Source organism: Tribolium madens, unplaced genomic scaffold (assembly GCF_015345945.1).
Source record: "Tribolium madens isolate multiple individuals breed KSU strain unplaced genomic scaffold, Tmad_KSU_1.1 Scaffold_3;HRSCAF=73;Tcas5.2_LG2, whole genome shotgun sequence".
In the NCBI taxonomy this organism is placed as follows: domain Eukaryota; kingdom Metazoa; phylum Arthropoda; class Insecta; order Coleoptera; family Tenebrionidae; genus Tribolium; species Tribolium madens.
The window spans coordinates 2,325,605-2,346,211 of NW_025401006.1; the positions used below are offsets into that span (position 1 = coordinate 2,325,605).

Here is a 20,607-nt window from a genome sequence, read left to right on the forward strand (position 1 = left end):
ACGATGATTCCTATTTATGAAATACAGATTTTGCGTCCGTTTTCTTCTCAACTTACCCACTGTTTTTTTAGAAAATCGGTTTTATACTAATGTACACTAAAAATTCCGAGTTTTAGATATAACATCCAAAAGCATTGAAAAACATAATGATGTAATGAATACCCTGCATGTACAACGTCATTTCGAATCTATTACATTGAATTTTAAATACCTTTGCAAAGAAGCGTACAAACCAACACCTTCATCAGTAAACAACTTCTAACTCGCAGATATTGAACCTAACGTCAAAAAATTGACGTTTTGTCATCGCGATGTAAACGTGGTTAGGAGAAACGTCAGATGACGCACCGGTCTACCTTCCTGAATTTTACTATATTTAACAAAATTTCTAGGATCAAAAATAAAAAGCAAAGAAAATTTGTGGGTATGGAGATAAGCTGCTACCAATTTTTTTACCAAAATTTTGACTTGGCGGTTTCCATTTAAATAAAAAACAGACTTTAGAACTCAAAAGAAAAAAAAAAACTCTTAAAAGTATATTCTTGATAAAAGATCACATTTTTATAGTGCTTTATCATTCATTAATTAGTTTTTCTAAAAAATTATAGTTTAAGCAAAAAACGCTTAGTTCCATACTATTTATTTGCATTAAAGTAAATAAAGAAACTTGCGTACTTCTTCATGTTTTTCTGGTCTCACTCTCACTTGCTTCTTTGTTTCATAAAGATAACGCACTAGTTTTCAAGCTCTAAAATTCATTTATCTGTTTGTTAATCTGTATCAGATCGAAGAAAAAGTTGAGAAGGAACAATACCTGTGAAGAAGTCGGTTCATCAGGAATTTCCAGAATGTTTCAAAATAATTTTTGATAATTGCTGATAATAATTAACGATTCTGTCGCATTATACTCGTGTACAACCTCTTATGCCAGAAAAATACTGCAAACTAGCAGGTAATGTCACCCACAAATTAATAAATGTCAAACTAAAAATTCCAGTAGACCAGCTATTTAATGAAAATTCTGGGCAAATTGGTATTATTTTCGTAACCTAGCAACGGATATAGTTTTTCAATCACACCTTGAGGTGCCCTTCTGGGATTGGTGGATTTAAGAGTCTAATAACTCTCTTATGCAAGCAAAAATTACTTCTTCGGCTGCACTTTTTGGCGACCTATTGCCGCCAACATTTGACATTTTTCTCTGGGGCGCGAGTTCTGGCGCACCCTGTATAGGTACAGAAAGTGTTAATATAGATCGAAACAGAATTAAATTCTCCTCCATCTAATAAAGAAAAATATAGAGTTTCATTTAGAAAAATTGCTTTATGAATGTTTGAATTTCTCTAAACGTAACGTTGAGAGTTTGTTAATATTTTTTTTTAATTATAAATCTACTAAAAAAAATAATTCGTTTTCTTTTAAATGACAAAATATGACTTCATAAAAGAGCTTATTTCATATCTGGTGGCGAACTGACAGTGACAGAAAAGACACTTGGAGTGCGCCCACTTGGTTAAGATAAAAAAATACATGGGCGTACGTTTTTTCTGTAAAAATTTTGAAGGATTGTTAGGAATATCATTTTTGAAAATTCTTTTAATGCGTTAACAATTTAATAATTTGTTCATCATTCTTCATCTTATGTATGAGTACCTACTTATTATAATTTTTTAAAGAGTAACAGTGGTTTTGAAATATTATTTCATACGACGCCTATGAACAATATTTTTTTTAATAGTAAACATATGTTTAGTGTCAAAATTCAGACATTTTTGACAACGTCAGTTCGCCACCAGATTTGGAACAAGCTCTACCTAGTTAAAAATTGCAGAGTTAACGATTTTTGAAGAGGAGGATGAAAATCCAATAATTTTTAAAAAGTCTAAAATTTCAAATACGATATAGAGAAGATCGATGATAATTCTCATAGAATAACTCGGCAAATCCAAAAACGCAATAAAAAAACAGAGCTTTCTGTTTCTAAAATAACAAAGTTGATACCAACTTCCGATATAACCATCATAAAAATATTTTCATTGACTAGAATCTAACTGATTATGGCTATACATATACAAATTTTTAGACAAATATAGGTGTTCCGTTTTTATTGTTACAAATTTAAACAGGTATCTAATAGAAATAAACAGAAATCTAATAGAAAGTTTTCTATGAATATGTATCAAGAAATGTTATGTAAGCGAACTACACCTCCTGAAAGAGATGCGTTTTTTAATGGGGTTTTCCCACTATTGCAGAATAGATAAAATTACAAAAGTTGGTAAGTACAGCTGATAACTTTAAACCCCTGAACGAATTCAATGATCAGTTGTCGAAATTTTTAATCGACAAGCGTCTTAAACGAATTTTATTTTTAATTGTTATGCTGTTTATGATCTGTAATATAAAATTTAAAACTGATTTTACTCAAAAACTGTAATTTGTATCGAAAAAACGCAAGAAACCTCTTTTCTGTGAAAAACTTCGAAATTTTTATAGATATTTTTTTTTTAAATTTTTTCCATGTTCCTGGTATTGCATTTGCATTTTTTTCAATCAGTGATAAAAAAATCGCCAGTGCAGTCAATGTTTCGGGGCGAATTTATGATTAATTACTGTGTTAATAAGACCAAAAATGCCCTACACTTACATCGAGTATGCGGACATAGTATAGTGTACTGTTATGGTTTAGCAAACGGTAATGGAGAACACGCCCGTTTATTGTACCATTGATTAAACATATGGTTAATAATATGGATAATCAATGATTTTACCAACAACGTTTCCCAAATTAGAAAATTATATCAAAATCACCCTGTATACAAAATCTTAAAAAAACTATGTACAATTTATTGCTGCTACGACAAGAGTTTTATAGACAATTTATACAAATCGACGTCGTAGTTTAAATGCAAGCGAGAATTTAATAGACTGAATGAAACTTGAATTATCTTCACAATTTTTTCTAATTCTAATATTGATCAAAAATTTTACAAAATTTATAACAAAACATCAAGAGAATTGCATTTTATTTTTTTCTAAAATACGTTGTGACTGATGACGACGTATTTTATTTTATAGGACAGCGCACAACGTATATTAGCGGCAACATAATACCTACCTACCTAAAAGCTAAGCACCACACAAACAGTAAAAGATATTAGTGTTGGAAAAGCAAAATTTTTGAACAATCCAAATTTTTTGCTCATCAGGCGTTTTATAAAATTCACCTGAAAAAAATGTGTTGGGTATACCTACAGTTTACACCTTACGCACACAAATATAGATTTTCGTCTTCGGAGCACACATCATTTTTTGTACACCATGTCTTGCAACTAAAATATGTACGCATATCTGTCTGAAAATTAAGCCACATAAATGATTCTGAAAATTAAGCCACATAACCAAGATTCTTCTGCAGAATTTTGCTTTTTGGGAACTTTACGTTTCTACTTTTGTACAATTTGTCATTCGTGATTACCTTCATATGTGCGGTATATAATTTAATAGTATATTAAAGTACCTACAAGTTGCAGAAGGTATCTAGCTACGCGGCTCGTTTCGGAATTTCAAATTTGTGCTTGAAGAACCTTCTGCAACAAGTGCTTTATACTATTTTTTCTATTTTGCCGCTTTATAGGTATCACTTTATAAATTAAAAAACGAAAATTTTAATTTTTTTATTTAACCCTCTATGTTAAAATTGAATTTTATCTACTCTTTTTTCATGTTAAAATAAAATTGTATCATCTAGATGATAAAAAATACATCCATTGTTGTATATCTGCGGTAGTTAGTTGCTAACGATCTTTGGCATTAGATTTCATTGTTGAATTTTACTTTGACATTTATAAATATCGACCAAATTGACTACAAAATTAGTGAGGATTGAATAAAATTTTATATTGTACATACGACGATAAAATTTTCATTATCTTTTCGAGCATATTAGCGTCTCGGCTGACGCCTCGACACTAAATTGCTCTCACAGATAAAATTCAACTTTATCGTCTTGTATAATAAATAACTATTTTTCTAGAGAATTTTGCGACTCACATGACGTCATTAGGGTGCTGGAATAGACTTATTCTAAACACAACATAGAAAAAAGACTTTCACATTTAGGTACACTTTTTTTTCGTTTATATCAGTAAATGCACTATTTTGATAACATTGAGATAAGAATAAATTCACAGTTCTGCTCTATTGCCTTTAATCTTGTTACCCTCCTCCGCCTTAATCATCAAACAAAAATGATTATAATATACAGTGTGCTTTAAAATTCGCGTCTCAGAAAAAAATGCCAAGTAAGATAAGATACCAGGAACATTAAAAAAATGTTAACAAAAATTCTATCTGTCTTCTTTGTTTCCTCTTGTAATAAGCCTGCAGCAAAAAAATATGTAAAATTATTATTCTAACAAAAACACGAGTAAATAAGACCAAAGTGCAAAATTTACACCCTCATAATTTTTATACAGTAGGTACCTATGTCCCCGGAGTGAGTTTACAAGAGGAAAAAAATTATCTTTGATTTTATGCCAAAACTGCCAAAACAAAGGAAAAACATTTTTTGCTTTACCTGAAACTAGCAAATCTGTAATTAAAACTTGATTATTCTAACACAGTATTAGAAAGAAAAGTTCATTTTTTTCTTGATTTTGTACATGGAATATTTTTTCTCTGCTTTTTAAGTCCTATCACATTGGCGGTTTTATTATTTTGACACTGATGTCACTTTGACAAATGAGTTTACGCAAGTTAAATAACAAACATGTTTGTGAAAATTTTAATAAATGGCAACTCAAAGAAACAGCTTTAAGATAAAAACCAAAGTCATTTGTAACAAGAACTATCATTATTTAGTTAATAAATTAATTGTCAAAGTGACATATATGCATATGTATTGTCATTACATGTATACATGTATTTGTAGAATATATAAAACCGCCATTGTGATAAGACTTAAAAAGCAGAGGAAAATTAGTCCAAAATCAAGAGAAAAATTAACTTTTTTTTTCACTGAATTAGAATAATTAAGTTTTAAGTACAGTTTGCTCGTTTTAGGTAAAGCAAGAAATGTTTTTCCTTTGCTGCAGTTTTAGCGCAAAATCAAAGATTTTTTTTTTCCTCTTGTAAATCCAATCCGGGAACATACCTAGTGTAGATAGAATTTTTTCATATTCCTGAAATCTTAACTTACTTGACATTTTTTTCTAGAGCGCCGGTTTTGAAACAGCTTGTATAATATACCTATATACTTAATAATAGATCCAGCCATATGGATTACCATTAAATTGACATAAACTACAAATATTAGCAAAAAAGTTTTATAGAGTAGAGCATAATAAATATGTATAATAAAATAATACATTAGAGGCCTATTCTGTAACTGATGTGTTAATTTATAACAGTATGTTAAAAAATAACACCCTCTTAAATCCTAAATTGGTATTCTGTAAATCAAAATTATGTTCAAATTTAACCATTATATGTTAATTTATACTGTTAAAGTTAAAATTTTGAAGGGTGTTAATAGCATACCTTTAAAAAAATAACAGGGGTGTTAAATGATTGTCAAACTGAAATGGCAGCAGTTGRAGWGRTTTTATTTTTACAAAATGAAGAAGAAGWGGAGAAGACAACATACCGTCTTCAAAATAGTTGTATATTTGTAGCAATAACAATGTAATTAATTTTTTTAGTCGTCGCATGCGATTAATTAATAGAAACTTGCTTGATGCTGCAAATCCATTCGACTGGTCGGATGGTATATTTTTAAAATTGTTTCGTTTGAATAAAGAAGAGGCTCAATGTTTAATTAATGAAATTTAGCTTCACCGGCTTATGCTGCTATACCTTTTTTTGGTCATGGGAGTTATTAACTTGATGCGGTCTGTAGGTGTATTTTCCAAGTTACTGAAATTGTAACGGTGCATTTAATAAACCTTTGCATAAAATTTCCTCAAACAGATTAAGAAATTAATAATAAAAAACGATTATTTCTTCAAAAATATGACGACACACATGTAGCAATTTGAACAGGGGATTATGCGCAAGACAAGACTGACCAAACGTCAACTTTATACTTGCCAATTGCCGTCTAGATATTTAATTTAAATTGTCGCGTTTAATAGCTTTTCAAAAGATGAATTTCAACACAAAAGTAAAAAACAATTAATAATCTTGTAGTTTTGATGTTAAAAAGTATTTATATAGGATCAATAAAGTTAAATTAGGTATTCTCAAAAGTAATGCGATATGGCAACAGAGCTTCTTCTAACAGCTTTGTTATAAAAATGCAAAAAAGACAAAGAAATGTTAAAATTGTTGTGTAGGTACTGAATAAGAATTTGTGTTAAATTTTTAACAGACATGTTATAATTTAACATTTAACAAGACTGTTATTTTTAACACAAAAAGTACAGAATACGCCTCATTATTTTGTAAAAAAATATCAGAGAAATAAATAATGTGATTAATGTATTGTGGATAGCGTTGCATAACTAAAAGTACTCTTATTAGCGCAGCGAACTTTCCACAAAGTGATTGGTTTGTTAGTTTATTAATAAAAAGCGTGGTGGGGCGAAGCCGGTAAGTTCGCACGTTGTTGAAATTTGTGAAGTGCACGTGACATTCGCCATTCGGCTGAAAGGAAGGCAGCTGGAGTCCTGATAGCACGTTGTGGAGGGGCAAAAGAAGGCGGAGCCATTCTTAACAACTCCTGCTGAAGCGCAACAGTGTTCTCCGGAATTTCAGTTCCGACTACGTTGTTGGAGAGGGTGAATGTGTTCGCTCTCCAGTGGATCGTCGGATAGTCGTGTCGAAAGTCAACGGTCGTTACCAGTGATGATTTAACAAAAATTCCATCTAAACTAATTGTAGTGTTCTGCTAACGTTATAATGTATTCGACAGTACTATTGGTATTGATTAGTGTCGGAATTGTGAGATCGCGATCGTTAACTAGCATCGAGACAATACCACGAGGATGCGACTGGCAGATGCAACTGGTTGAAAATGAAGCCAGGGAAGAACCAGTGCTATCTTGCAGGATAAGGACTATTAACAGTGCCGGACCCTTATTGGGAAATCTAAGCCAGACCCAGATTGACCGTGTTGCAGTTTTAAAACTCGAATGTAGCGATGTGTTGTTTTTCGAAAGTTCGTTGGAAGCAAGCAACAAGCACGGAAGTTACTTCACCGGCTTGCGCTGGTTGAAAGAGTTGAAATTGGAGTTTTGTAAAATCAGGAATATTCCGGCCGGTGTATTAAAACCGCTGCGGCAATTACGCGCATTCTCCCTCCGTTCGCACAATTCAGACTGGTCTTCAATGACTCTGGAATTGCACCCCGAGAGCTTTCTCGGCTTGAGCGAGTTGCGCAGCCTGGATTTAGGCGACAACAATATTTGGAGTACACCACCGGATTTGTTTTGCCCGCTGTTCAGTCTGACACATTTAAATTTGACGATGAATAAATTGCAGAATTTATCCGCTCTTGGTTTTTCCGATTGGGGCAATGGGCCCTTAGCGCCGGGCCGGGCTTGTGTCAGCGGACTGGAAATCCTCGATCTGTCGCACAACGACATCATTGCCCTCCCTGACAACGGATTATCCGGACTGCGATCGTTGGAAGAACTGCACCTGGAAGATAACGCCATTTCGACGTTAGGTGATCGTGCCTTCGTGGGTTTGACAAGTTTGCACACGCTGAACTTATCCAGCAATTGTCTCGTCGCTCTTCCGCCAGAGTTGTTTCAGTCGTCCAGAGATCTGAAACATCTTTATCTTCACAACAATTCACTGAGCGTCTTAGCACCGGGACTTCTTGAAGGTTTGGATCAGTTGACAGTTCTTGACTTGTCGCGGAATGAGTTGTCGAGTCACTGGGTCAACAGAGACACTTTTGCCGGTCTCGTGCGACTTGTTGTTCTCAACTTGGCTCACAACGAATTAACACGAATCGATGCTAACTTGTTTCATGATTTGTACACTTTACAAATATTGAATCTTGAAAACAATCAGATCGAGTTTATCGCCGATGGGGCTTTTTCCGAACTGAAGAACCTACATGCTCTCACCCTAACCCATAATTTTATAACAAGAATAGAGGCCTACCATTTCTCCGGTATGTATGCCCTCAATCAACTACTGCTCGACTCAAATAAAATCGAATACATTCACCCACAAACCTTCGAGAACGTGACTAACTTACAAGACTTGGGTCTGAACGGAAACATGCTAGGAGGAGTCCCTGTCGGTATTGGGAAATTAAGGTTTCTCAAAACTTTAGATTTAGGGAAAAATCATATTGAGATTGTAAATAATTCATCGTTTGAAGGACTAGATTCATTGTACGGACTCAGATTGGTTGATAATCATATTGTAAACATCTCGAGAGATGCTTTCTCCACTTTACCTTCATTACAAGTTTTGAACTTGGCATCGAATAAAATTAAATACGTCGAACAGAGTGCTTTTGCTAGTAATCCGACCTTGAAAGCCATTAGACTGGACTCCAACGAGTTATCCGATATAAGTGGCGTGTTCACCAATTTACAAAGTTTGGTTTGGTTGAACGTTTCATCGAATAAGCTGCTCTGGTTTGACTTCAGTCATTTGCCCTCAAGCTTGGAGTGGCTTGACATGCACGATAACAAAATAACCGAACTAGGAAATTATTATGACGTAAAAAACACGTTGAAAATTAAAATGCTGGATGCTAGCTTTAATTTATTATCCGATGTACACGATAATTGCATTCCCGATAGTGTAGAAACCCTCTTCCTTAACAACAATAAAATTACAAACGTTCATCCAAACACTTTCGTCAAAAAAATTCATCTCCAGAAAGTGGTTTTATACGGCAATGATATAAAATACCTCGATATTGCCGCTTTGAGTCTCAGTACAGTCTCCGATGACAAGGATTTGCCCCAGTTTTTCATCGGTGGTAACCCTTTCTACTGCGACTGCAAAATGGAGTGGCTATTGCGGATAAACCACTTGAGTAATTTACGACAATATCCCCAAGTGTTGGATTTAGATACGATAACTTGTGAGTTGGCACATTCCAGAGGATCGCCTCCTCAACCGCTGCTTAGTTTGAAACCCTCACAATTTTTGTGTCCTTACAAGAGTCACTGCTTCGCTTTATGTCATTGTTGCGAGTTTGACGCGTGCGATTGCGAGATGACATGTCCAACAAACTGTACGTGTTTTCACGACCACACGTGGTCTAGTAATGTAGTCGATTGTAGCAATGCAGGCTACACAAACGTTCCCGAGAAGATACCGATGGACGCCACTGAAATTTACCTGGACGGCAATAACTTGGGCGAGCTCGGCAGTCACGTATTCATCGGCAAGAAAAAACTGGAAGTCTTGTTTTTAAACAACAGCAACGTCAAAGCCGTGCATAACAGGACATTCAACGGTGTCAAATCGCTCAAAGTCCTCCACATGGAAAACAATAATTTGGAAGAATTGCGCGGCTTTGAATTCGACCAACTGGAAAAACTCAACGAATTATATCTGGACCATAACAAGATCTCGTACGTCAGCAATCAAACGTTTAAAAACATGCACGACTTGGAAGTTTTGAAACTGGACGAGAATAAAATCGTCGACTTTATCCCTCATTGGGAAAATCCTGCTCCTGGTGCGGTTCCGCGCGTGACTCTCGACGGCAACAAGTGGTCGTGCGACTGCAATTCGTTAGGTCGTCTTGAGATTTGGATCCGGGAGACCGGAGGCGACCCTTCCAAATTATTTTGCGTCGATCGGGACGACTCCGAAACGGTGGCCGATGTGATCAACCGCTGTGATAATAAAGACAATGCCATTGCTACATCGGTCATTCAACGAGAAGTGCTCAAAAACAACCCGCTGTTAGGTGGCAGTTACGTGCCTCTTTTGGCCGCCACACTCGTAGCTGTTATTGTTTTCTGTTTGTTGGCTGCTGTCGTTTTCGTATTCCGACAAGACGTTCGCTTGTGGGCTCATTCGAAATATGGCATTCGAATTTTTCAAGACGCCGCCACTGCGCACGATAATAAAGACGAACGTGATCGACTCTACGATTGCTACATGGTCTACAGCCATAAGGATGAAGAACTGTCCGCCAGGATAATTGCCCCAGAACTCGAACAACTTGGACACACCCTATGCCTTCACAACAGGTTAGACTCATCCACAACAACTCTGAATTCTAATCTTGCTAGTCTTATTGAATTCATTCACATCAAAGAGATGTTACAATATTTTTATTTCCTTCTTCAACAAGATCGTTTTTAATACAATAATTTTGATGACTAATTGTTACGTGAGAGTCTAAATATTTTACATTCACATTTTATAATTGTAAAAGAACAAAATCAAACTGTTAAATTTTTTATAACAATTTAGAATATTATGTGGGTGGAAACGTTTATTTTATTTTTGCCTTTTTCTTGCTTTTGAGAAAATTAACTTCTAAGAAACAATAAGAATGTTTTTTCTGTGTATATTTAAAAACAAAAATTTTCAATATTTAATTTATATTTCTATTATTCCAACATCTAGAGAGCGATTCTTAATTCTTTATTGTATTTTATATTTGCTTATTTACTAAAGTGTTCAAATTACAAGAAAGTATACTTAGTTAAATTTAAAAAAATATATATATTAAAGAGAAACTTCTTAATGTTAATTGAATTGCCTGAGCAATTTTCTTTTTATAACAAATTTGGAAATAAGTTTAAAAAAAAATGTTACGGGTGAATTATCTACTGAGAAAAACAAAATTATTTTCTCTAGAACGGAGTTATGTTTTGAGATACAATGATAATGAAACTATCTTTGTTTATATAGTTTTTTATACTTTTTAGAATCTGTCCATGTATGGTTATGAGTGTTATGACCATCATTATTACGTTGAGTGGTTCAAGAGCAAAAAGTAGAGTTTAAATTTTTCATTTTTATGATGCGAGTATTATAATTTTTTTATTAGGTTTGTTGGAAAAAAAAACAAATTGTTTAGTGTTTTTATTGAAAAAACCTACTGTTTGTAATGAACAAACCCAAAAATAACTTATTTTTCTTTCAGAGATTTGGCGTTGCACGGCGGCGCCTCGTACCTCGCGGACGCCATGATGGGCGCATCGGACGCATCCCGCCGTGTTATTTTTTTGGTATCTCCTGCTCTCATCTGCAATGAATGGTCGCGGCCTGAGTTTCGCGCCGCACTCCAGACGGCTCTTCGCACGGCCCACCGTCACAAATTAGTGTGTGTTTTAAGCGGTGACCCCCTCGAGCCCATGGACCCTGAGCTGCGTGCTTTACTTCGGGCTTGCACGGTGACCCGATGGGGCGAGCGCCGTTTCTGGGAGAAGCTGCGTTACGCCATGCCGGATGTAGCCAACAGTAACCGGTCGCGACGCAGTAAGAAACATCACCAACCGGAAATCCGGTGTAAGGTCAGTGCGAGATACACGGCGGCGCCTACAGCTCCGGACTCTTGGTACAAATATTCGGCGATGCCGGGGGTTCACGCCGCAGCCCTTACACCCACGCCCACGCAAAGTACCTACGTCTCGGGGGAGTCAGCTCGGAGCACCGAGGACGAGGCAGGGTCTAGTGCCAGCAGCCAGCATTATGGCTCCGAGCAATTGAACCATAGTTATGTGTCTATCGATGGAAGACCGCCACAGTACACGCAGTATCCGATATGTAGGCAAGAAATAGCCCATCATCTGTACTCGACCATTCCGGATACGCAACCGCAATCTAGGACTTACTTTGTGTGAATGTAGTAAGTTGACTTAAAAGGCTGTTTTTAATTATTAATTATGACGGATAAAGCAATTCGTAGGGATTTTTCATAATTACTCAAATGTCACTAGGTTTTAATTACGATATAATAATAACTAAATTATTTGTTGTATATATTATGTAAATATGCGAAAACGATATTTATTTATACTGTACGTGTAGTACTACTTACTGAACGCTTATTAGTCACTATTTTAAGTATTTGTAAATAAGTCTAGTTTATACTACTTATCCATATTTAAGTAAAGACTGTTAAATATGTACATTATTCTTTGAAATATTAAACCTTTTTTATAAAGAAAATCATTTTTTATTCAATTACCTCTACATATACCAGGTGAATAAAAAGTATGGAACCAAACGTTTTTTGCTTAAACTATTTATTTTTTGAAAAAACTAATTGATGAGTGATAAAGTACTATAAAAATGTGATGATTTAACAAGAATAAAATTTTTCGAAGTTTTCTTTTGTTTTTGAGTTCTACAAAAAAAAATATTTTTTTAAATGGCAACCCACTATAAAATCATTTTTCTCATAAAAGCTATACTCTAAGGATTACAACTAACTATTTTGACAAAAAAAAAAACGCGTAACTCAAAAACAAAACAAAATTTCGTTCTGAAAATACGATCAAACTTATAAGATAGACATTTCTCAAAAGTGGATCGATCTATTTGCTTCTCTTACATTTTTTTTTAATACAGGGTATTTCAGTACTCGCATCCCAGAGAATAATGTCAAGTGCCGATGGAAATGCTCATTAGTGCACTCGAAGGAGTGCTCCCTAAAAGTTGGAAGCAACTTTTGGGAGTGGGTACTTCGTTGTGATGCTGCTGAGCGCAGTTCACCTTAAGGATTACCGACCCTTATTAGCCTCATTATACCTGTTTCTAAAACTGAGCGCAATTCACTCTGTCTCAAAATAAATAGAGTCAAAGTGCAAAATTTAAACTCTCATAACATCGAAATTTTCATAAATATGTTTCTGGTATCTTGCATTATATGGTATTTTTGTCTGGGGTGCGAGTTCTGGCCGACTCTGTATACACGATGAATAGAAAGTATAGAACGAGGCGTTTTTTCGTAAACTAACCACTTTGAAAAAAATAATTTGTGTAGCGTAAAGTACAATTAAAATTTGACCGTTTATCAAGAATAACATTTTTCGAAATTCCTTTTAGTCTTCATTTTACATTTTTTTTAATTAAAGACTAAGATCTAAAAATGACTTCTAATTAAATAAAATTATTTTTTAATTAGTAGTTTTGTTTTTAATAAATTCGTAAAGTTGCGTACTGAGTTTATCACGAAGATTTTCCGAACTGGTCGTCTCATGCATTTAATTTAACTAAAAGGAATTTCGAAAAATGTTACTCTTGATAAACGGCCACATTTTTTTTTATTGTACTTTACGCTACACTAAGGTCCACTTTCATAATCGAATTTAAAGGAGCTTTCAATTGAATGTTGTTTCTTACTATGGACTTGTTAACATTCTAAACCAACCTTAACTCTCTTCAATTCGATTATGAAACTGGACCTAATTATTATTTTCGTAAAGTAGTTAGGTTAACGAAAAAAAAACGCTTGGTCCCATACTTTTTATTCACCGTGTATGTACAAAATATCTAATCACATTAGAGAATAAGTACTTATACTCCGTCTAGGGAACATATGCAATTGTAAATTTGCGTGATTCTTGAAAAATGCCTTGCCATTCGTAAATAGGCAAAGTGCGCAATGGTTTGGTGAGTTTCGAGGTTTTCGTGGAACACGAGCTCGGGCTTTGTGAGACCCAATTAACGAGGCAAAATTTTTGTGCTATGTAAGTTCGGTTTCTAATGTGCACGTGATCCAAGCGTGATTACTGCACTGATTGAGCGGACGGAGTATAGCTTCATTGAAATAGGTACTATACAATACCTCCAATCAGACGGAAAACGTTCAAAATAAGTATAAACACAACAAACTTAAATAAAAAAAATCCGAAAATTTGAATTATTATTATAATCAAAGTAAAAATAAATACCTAATTCAAATAAAAAAGAATTGATAATACCACTGTTTTAATAAAAAATAAACTATGTATCTTAATCTTATAAATTAAGTAAAATTATATTGTGTTACCTACTAAATCTTTTTACGTTGTATATACTAATAATAGTAGCATAACAATTTTTTTTAATTTTTTGATACATGTCTAGAATTAATGTTGAAAATTATGCTGTCGTGAGAAAATGTTTTTTGCTGTGAAATTCGGCAAGTAGAATAAACCTAAAGAACTAGTTAAGTATGCAGGAATACAGGTACACAATGATGCAGTAATTGCTCCGCCAATTTTCTTTCGCAATTTGTATACAAAAGACAGTTCAAATCCCATTGATAAAAATCAAAACGGTTTCACCTCACTTTAAGCCGTAAATGTATTAGGTTTTACCACACAGGTAGAACTACCTGCTTCTAATATACCCACCCTAAAAGCGAGAAATTCTTTACTTAAATCGCCGAGTGGAGAGTAAATGTTGTTTGAAAGATTTTAGTTGTAAATATTAAATAACCCGGACCGATAAAAATTTGTAATAAATAACTTGTCTATAAATATTGCTGTCAAATTTCATTAAACGGTGTTTATACGAAATAATGCAGATTTAAGTTTGGGTGGTCAAGTCTGTAGATAGAGTTAATCTCGTGATTAATTGAGTAAGTTTGAAAGTTGTTTTTATGGATTAGTGGGGACATGGAAACGCATAAATAACACAGCCGCTATTTTTTATTCTAGGTACAATCTATAAATCAGCCATCTTTCAAGACGATGATTACATGTTTCTATTTTAGACTAAAAATAATTACAATTTTGGCTGTTGCGGTTTTAAGTATTTGTAAGATGAAAATGGATGCATATACATTTTGCCTTTTTTAAAATCTTACCGTACATTTTACTATGTCTTGAAGTGGAAATAAAACTTTAAGGGTTGTTACAAGTTAATTCCAATTGCATCCTATCGGTCGCATTTTACATTGACAGAACGGCCTAGAGTAACCTGCAATGAACATAAATAGATAATGCAAGTGTATAAGAGGATTTATGAGGGGCAATCCAGCGTATCCAAATAAATCTGCTTAGTTCTTTCGGACAGTGTGACGGACCGCCAAACATCTTCCAGTAAGTTGGAAAAAGAAGGATATTGTAAGCGTATAAAATTGGACATTTCTTCTATTGCCGCTCAGCTTCTGCAAACCAATTTTACTGTTTTCAATCGGATTCACTTCAGTAACACGCTAGGATGAGTTCTGCATTTTTGTTTTCTTTTTTCCACCAAGGTTGATGTTCTTTTAATTTTTGTGACAGAAAGAGAATTCAAATGATTGTATGTTTCTAATCATTTGAACTCTCTTGTCCCAAAACCATCAGCTCTACGTTTTACAACTTGTTGATATATAATTTTATAAGTTTTGAACTTTCTTAGGAAATTGCAATTTTCTTAAAAGTGTCCTCCAAGCTTTTACCTACAATTTCATGTCAGTGCAGCAGTTATAAAGTCATAAAGCAACAAAACCAACTACTTACCACCCTATCATAAAGAAATAAACATTTTCGGAGAACAACAAAAGTCGGTACTTGTTTATTTACTTAAGTGGTTATGGCGAAATAAGGGTTGTAAATAATTTAATAGGTTTATTTCTTCCCGGCAGTTCATTGCCTTCTAGTTTCAAAGTTCAGTGCTTCCACGAAGCCGATTTTTCTTGTAAGTTTGACTAAAACGCTTTTTATCAGCATGATTAGGTATGTGTGCACTCGTCAATGATTATTAAATAGCACAGAACAATAACAATGCAGGTGAATCTGAACGTGAACAGCATATTACGACAAAATGTGGGGGCTGTGGTAGAAATTTTAACCAAATCCGTACCTGCTGGGTGTTTCAAACTCTTTCCGAATTAAGGATGAATAATGATGGACTGTGTTATTAACTGGAACAGATGTCGTTCGCAAATAGACTAATGCGTTATTAACATAATTGGGGTTTAAATAAAAACTGTTTACCGTTGGAAAGATCGTATCGAAAGAAACATTCAATTTGCCTGAGTAACGTCAAACAAATTTTATATTAATGACTCTTTTACAATAATATAAGAAATACACAAAGATTGTATTCTACTTGGTTCTTTTTTTCTACTACCGGTTTCAAATTAAATTCGTTTATGGTTGACGTATTGCGATAATTGACATTTTTGCGTTAAACAGAGAGTTAAAAAGGTTTCCATTTTTATCTGATGAAAGGATTAAATAAGAAACGGAATAAATTCCTTTTCAGTCATTTCTAAATTATTTGAAATAGGCACAAAAATGTAATCCTTGGGACAATTTTTAACTAAAGCAGAACAAATCACTTTTTGCATTATCTTTCCGCGGAATTTACTGGATTCAAAACGGTTTTCGTTTTCTTCTTTAGTGCTTTATTATTATTATTTATGTTAATTGATTTGTAGACAGTAACGCAAAAAATGAAGAATTATAGGTTTTCCAAGAAGTATATTGCAGGATAATTCAATCGTTGCAGTAAATTGCTTCTATTTTATTATTTATTATACGAGAAGATATTTTAAATTGGTCACGATTCCTATTGTGATAATTACTAAAAACGCCATATTGCTACTTTTAGTAAACTCGATAAGTATTTCATTAACTATCGGGATTATGATTTACATTAAGTACTCCAAACGATTTAAAACAAAATGCTTCAACAGTCGAATTTAATTTAGGACGCATGTAATGCATCATTAGCAGCTAACGGTTTTCTGTAATAACTCACAATACGTCTAATGAAACGTTCCCCACATGAATTCGACTATGTACACTTCACTAATATTAACCTGCAAGCGAAAGCAACCGTTATTAAAATTTCTTCATTAATGTATATTGTGTCTTCTAGAGCATCTGCATCTGTTTTGGAAGAAAAACAAATTAAACGAAAAATCAAACTGTCGAAAGTAAATGTGTCAACAGCGAGCTACTATAAAGACTGAATGTTTATTTTCATTTGCTTTGATGGCGGTTTAGGTGTCGATTGCCAAGAGTTCCTTTCAAGCATTATTTCAAGAGGGGAAACTGACGACTAAAAATGTAAATGAGGGATACTAAAATTATTCACAACGTTTTTGCCAATTAATAAATAAAATTGATTTATCAGAAAATTAATTAATTTAATTACAAGGGCTTAAAAATTAAGTGGACTTTCATTTCCAAATCAATAGGCTGACATATTATTGAAATGTCAGGCGGCAACCTTTTGGTAATTATTGCTGGAATTGTAGGAAACATTTGTTATTATTAGCTTCTATGGTGATCAGGATCTATTTTTTGAACAGTTTTTCAGCAGCTTGAATCCCGCATCATCACCACTAAATTAATTTTCTCGAGCGCCTTGACATCTACATTGTCCTTATTAAGCGTCCATTATTTCATCAATTACGATCCCAAAACTCAATTACCGCATCGAAAAGTGTTTATTATGATATCATTGTTATTTTTAAATAGTTTCCTGTGGAAGTCAACATCTTCAAATTGAAAGTGATTAATAATAACCAGCTGATTGCTAAAACTGATTGGGTTTGTGAGAGATTTGAATATAGACACTTGATGGATCGGCAATAGAATTAGTTCTTGTGGCGTCCCACTGGGAACCGCTTTGTGGAGTTCGAAGTCGAAAAATTAGTAAGCCGTTGCTGGGACGAGCCGGTTATAAAATTCACTCTGGTATTATTGATGCGGATTGAATGATTCTCAAGATTTTAACGCGTGATAAAGGATTAAATGCCTTTTATATGAGCACTGCCAGTCTAGGCGCTTTATTGCCAAGATGATTCAAAACAAATTCCACAATTTCAATCAACATTGCACGGATTGTGGTATTTATTTATCAGTCCTGAAGACAATGGCACTTCTTTGCTAATATGGAGAGAGATAGGTTGATTTTTATCTTTGATCAAAACATTTCTTTCTAAATTAACCAACATTAGTATTCTTTTAAGCAGTGAAGCCGCTTTAAGATAGGTAAGTCAATAACAATAAATATCAAATCACAGCAGATTAAAACGAATGAAACGGTCATAATTAGAATTTGCTGTCAGTTTTGTGTTTTTATCTTGTTGGAGCTGAAGTGTTGATAAAAATATAAAGATCCCTGTGAAGTTGAGCATGTTCGTAAAAGCAGCCTATAAGAGACGTAAACGGATCAATTTATATGTAATGGTCACTTTGGACGGCGGTCGTGACCAGCATCACTCAGAACAATTGAGCTGCGAAAAACAAGAATATGGGTGCTGTTACCTCATATGGTTTCTTAAATTGTGTTATTTGTGAAAAGAATTTAAATAATTGGGTGAAATAATGAAGATACACGTTGGCAAAATGTCTTTTGAAACATGCTGTTTTTTTTAATGGGAAGGCGATTAGATTATGTAAATGCGAGTGCACCAGAGATGAATGGTGATTAGAGCGAATCGAGAACCGTTGAACAATGAAGTCTCAAGAACCAAATCGTTGGTGTAAAAGCTAATCATCACGACCAACACATAAAGCACACAAAATAATTACCAGAATCGCCTAAAGTGGAAGAATCGTAATCATGGTCTTGTCAAATATAACATCGTATGACGGCCCAGCCGCCGTCTACCTGCCGCTCTGTTCGATTTGGTTTTAGAAGTTTTACGGCGGACCCCCTCTGGAGACATTAAACAATAACCACTTCGGAGTTTCATCCATCATCTGGATTGACCTCACTATACAGATGTGAGATTAGGTGCAAGTCCCGCTGAGGTGCAAGCCGCGAGAAAGTGACATTTAATTTGTCAATAAGGTGCTTCCTATGTTTCCAAAAACAAAAGATATTAACCAGATTTTTTTGCACTATTATTTTTAACGTTTTAAAACAGTTTCCTTTATCAACAATTTTCGAACTAAGACGCATTCTTGGTTGTTATTCGGCAATGTAAAGAACGCATTTTAAATTCCAGCTGGTCAGACAGTCTGGTCATTATTACTACTTAAAATTTTTCTATTCCAAATTTATTTCTCATATTACGGAATTTTCTATGAATTCTTTGTGGACAATAATTTCGTTATTAAATACCTAATTCCTCTCGAGTAATTAAATTTTATAACAAAAATGTCTAAAAAATCTAAACTTATTCTTCTCAATATAATACAAAATAATTAAGATAACAAAAATATAAACTTGGATTTATACAGAAATTCACATCACAACCTGATTGATTGAGTTAGAAGTAAAATTTCTTTGAGTTTGGAGCATTAATAATGACGAAACTTTAAGGCAATTTCAAGTAATAAAAACTCATTGTTTCTCGTTCTTTGCAAGTCGTCCAAGTGGTTCGAGTGAATCTTTTTTGTTATGTAACACTCGATCCGTGGCGTTGAACAAAATCAATAACTTGTTTCTGAATCTTAGCTATTGCATCTATATTACAGGTTTTATGCAGTTGGTAATTGCCCCGAGGCCGAGTTAAAATGTGTCTGCGGTTTGTGGTGACAATTAGAACCATTCAATCACGCAAAGAACAAGCATCTGAAAGAAAAACCATCCACCGGATGGCATCTGAAACGGTGGTGTTTTGTCTGGTGTATATGAACTATAAACGTCATTCGCCGTTCTCAGTTCATTACGAACTCGCGGAACCGCAGCCAGAAAGAAAGGAGGGAGCTTCTGAGCTCATTTAAAGCAGCGCCACTTTTAAGGTCACGCCAGATATTCATTTAGATATGGAATTTTTAAAGGAGCTGAATTAAATCAAGGAACCATAACGTTTAATTTTTATAAGCGCCAATTCACACAGCCGAGTCCGTGTTTACGCATTTTTAGCTTTTGCCAAGCGTTTCGGCAAACAGGAATTATAAAAGCTCGGCGCCTGCACGAGCCGACCGTTACAGATAATCTTCATAATTAATTAAATCGAGGGATTAACTGGGAGATGATAAAAAACGAATAACAAGGTCCTCGCTTCTTCGACAAACAGCCACTCGCATGTTTTCTTTTTCACTAATTGGTAATATCTGACACCCGATAATTCGCATTTGCTAACATAAATCCTGCCAAGATTTTAGCCAAAGCAATTTTTTATCAATGTAGTGAACTTCTTTCTTGCAAATAGAGTGTTAAGATTGGCTAAATTCTCAATTTTGTCTAAGAAGAATATAAAATACAAAAGGCCTCTTGAAAAAGATTTAGAGATTAGTTTCTATGATTGCGCTTCCATTGAATAAAATGTAATATAAAGGCTCGGCAAAGAATCGGAAATTCATTTGAAATAAATAGGCGATGTTATCATTTACAAAGTAGCAATTTCACGAAATGTCGGCTCCAAAGCTTCACATTACAGTCCTATTGAAATGAAGGGCCCTCCGACATACGTGCATCTGTCCGTTATTGTACCCCAACCGCACTCTTCATGTCACAAAATATAAAAAACTTTGTGGAATTTCATTGAAACAAAACAGTAAAACTAGTGTTCCACTTTAATCACAAATTTTACTGTTTTAACTTGTTATTAATTAATTATTTTAAGTTGAGAAATAGGAAATGTGTTGTTACTGGACATGTTGTACTGGCGTACAGCATCGAAAATCCCAGTATTAATGTCACAACATGCCATAAATCCTTATTAAAAGATGATACAAAGATACAAAACGCCAACAAATCCAATAAAAAGCGTGTACACAAAAGAATACAAAACCTTAATCCGGGAAGCTCACGAAAAATGGTCTGAATGGCTTGACTCTT

At 34.2% G+C, this 20,607-nt stretch overlaps 1 protein-coding gene across 1 annotated transcript; it reads left to right on the forward strand.

Annotated features, from left to right (window-relative positions):
* Positions 1–6,771: 6,771 nt before the first annotated feature.
* LOC123008004 (toll-like receptor 6) lies at positions 6,772–12,037 on the forward strand. The gene is made up of 2 exons (XM_044403572.1): positions 6,772–10,178; positions 11,084–12,037. The coding sequence occupies exons 1-2, from the start codon at positions 6,901–6,903 to the stop codon at positions 11,781–11,783; spliced, it is 3,978 nt and encodes a 1,325-aa protein (XP_044259507.1). The 5' UTR covers positions 6,772–6,900; the 3' UTR covers positions 11,784–12,037.
* Positions 12,038–20,607: the final 8,570 nt, after the last annotated feature.

Bases quoted from the DNA above. Each gene is read 5' to 3' on its own strand.
- LOC123008004 (XM_044403572.1), top strand. From the start codon at position 6,901: ATGTATTCGACAGTACTATTGGTATTGATTAGTGTCGGAATTGTGAGA. The intron at 10,179-11,083 runs GTTAGACTCATC...TTTTTCTTTCAG, and splicing joins ACCCTATGCCTTCACAACAG to AGATTTGGCGTTGCACGGCG.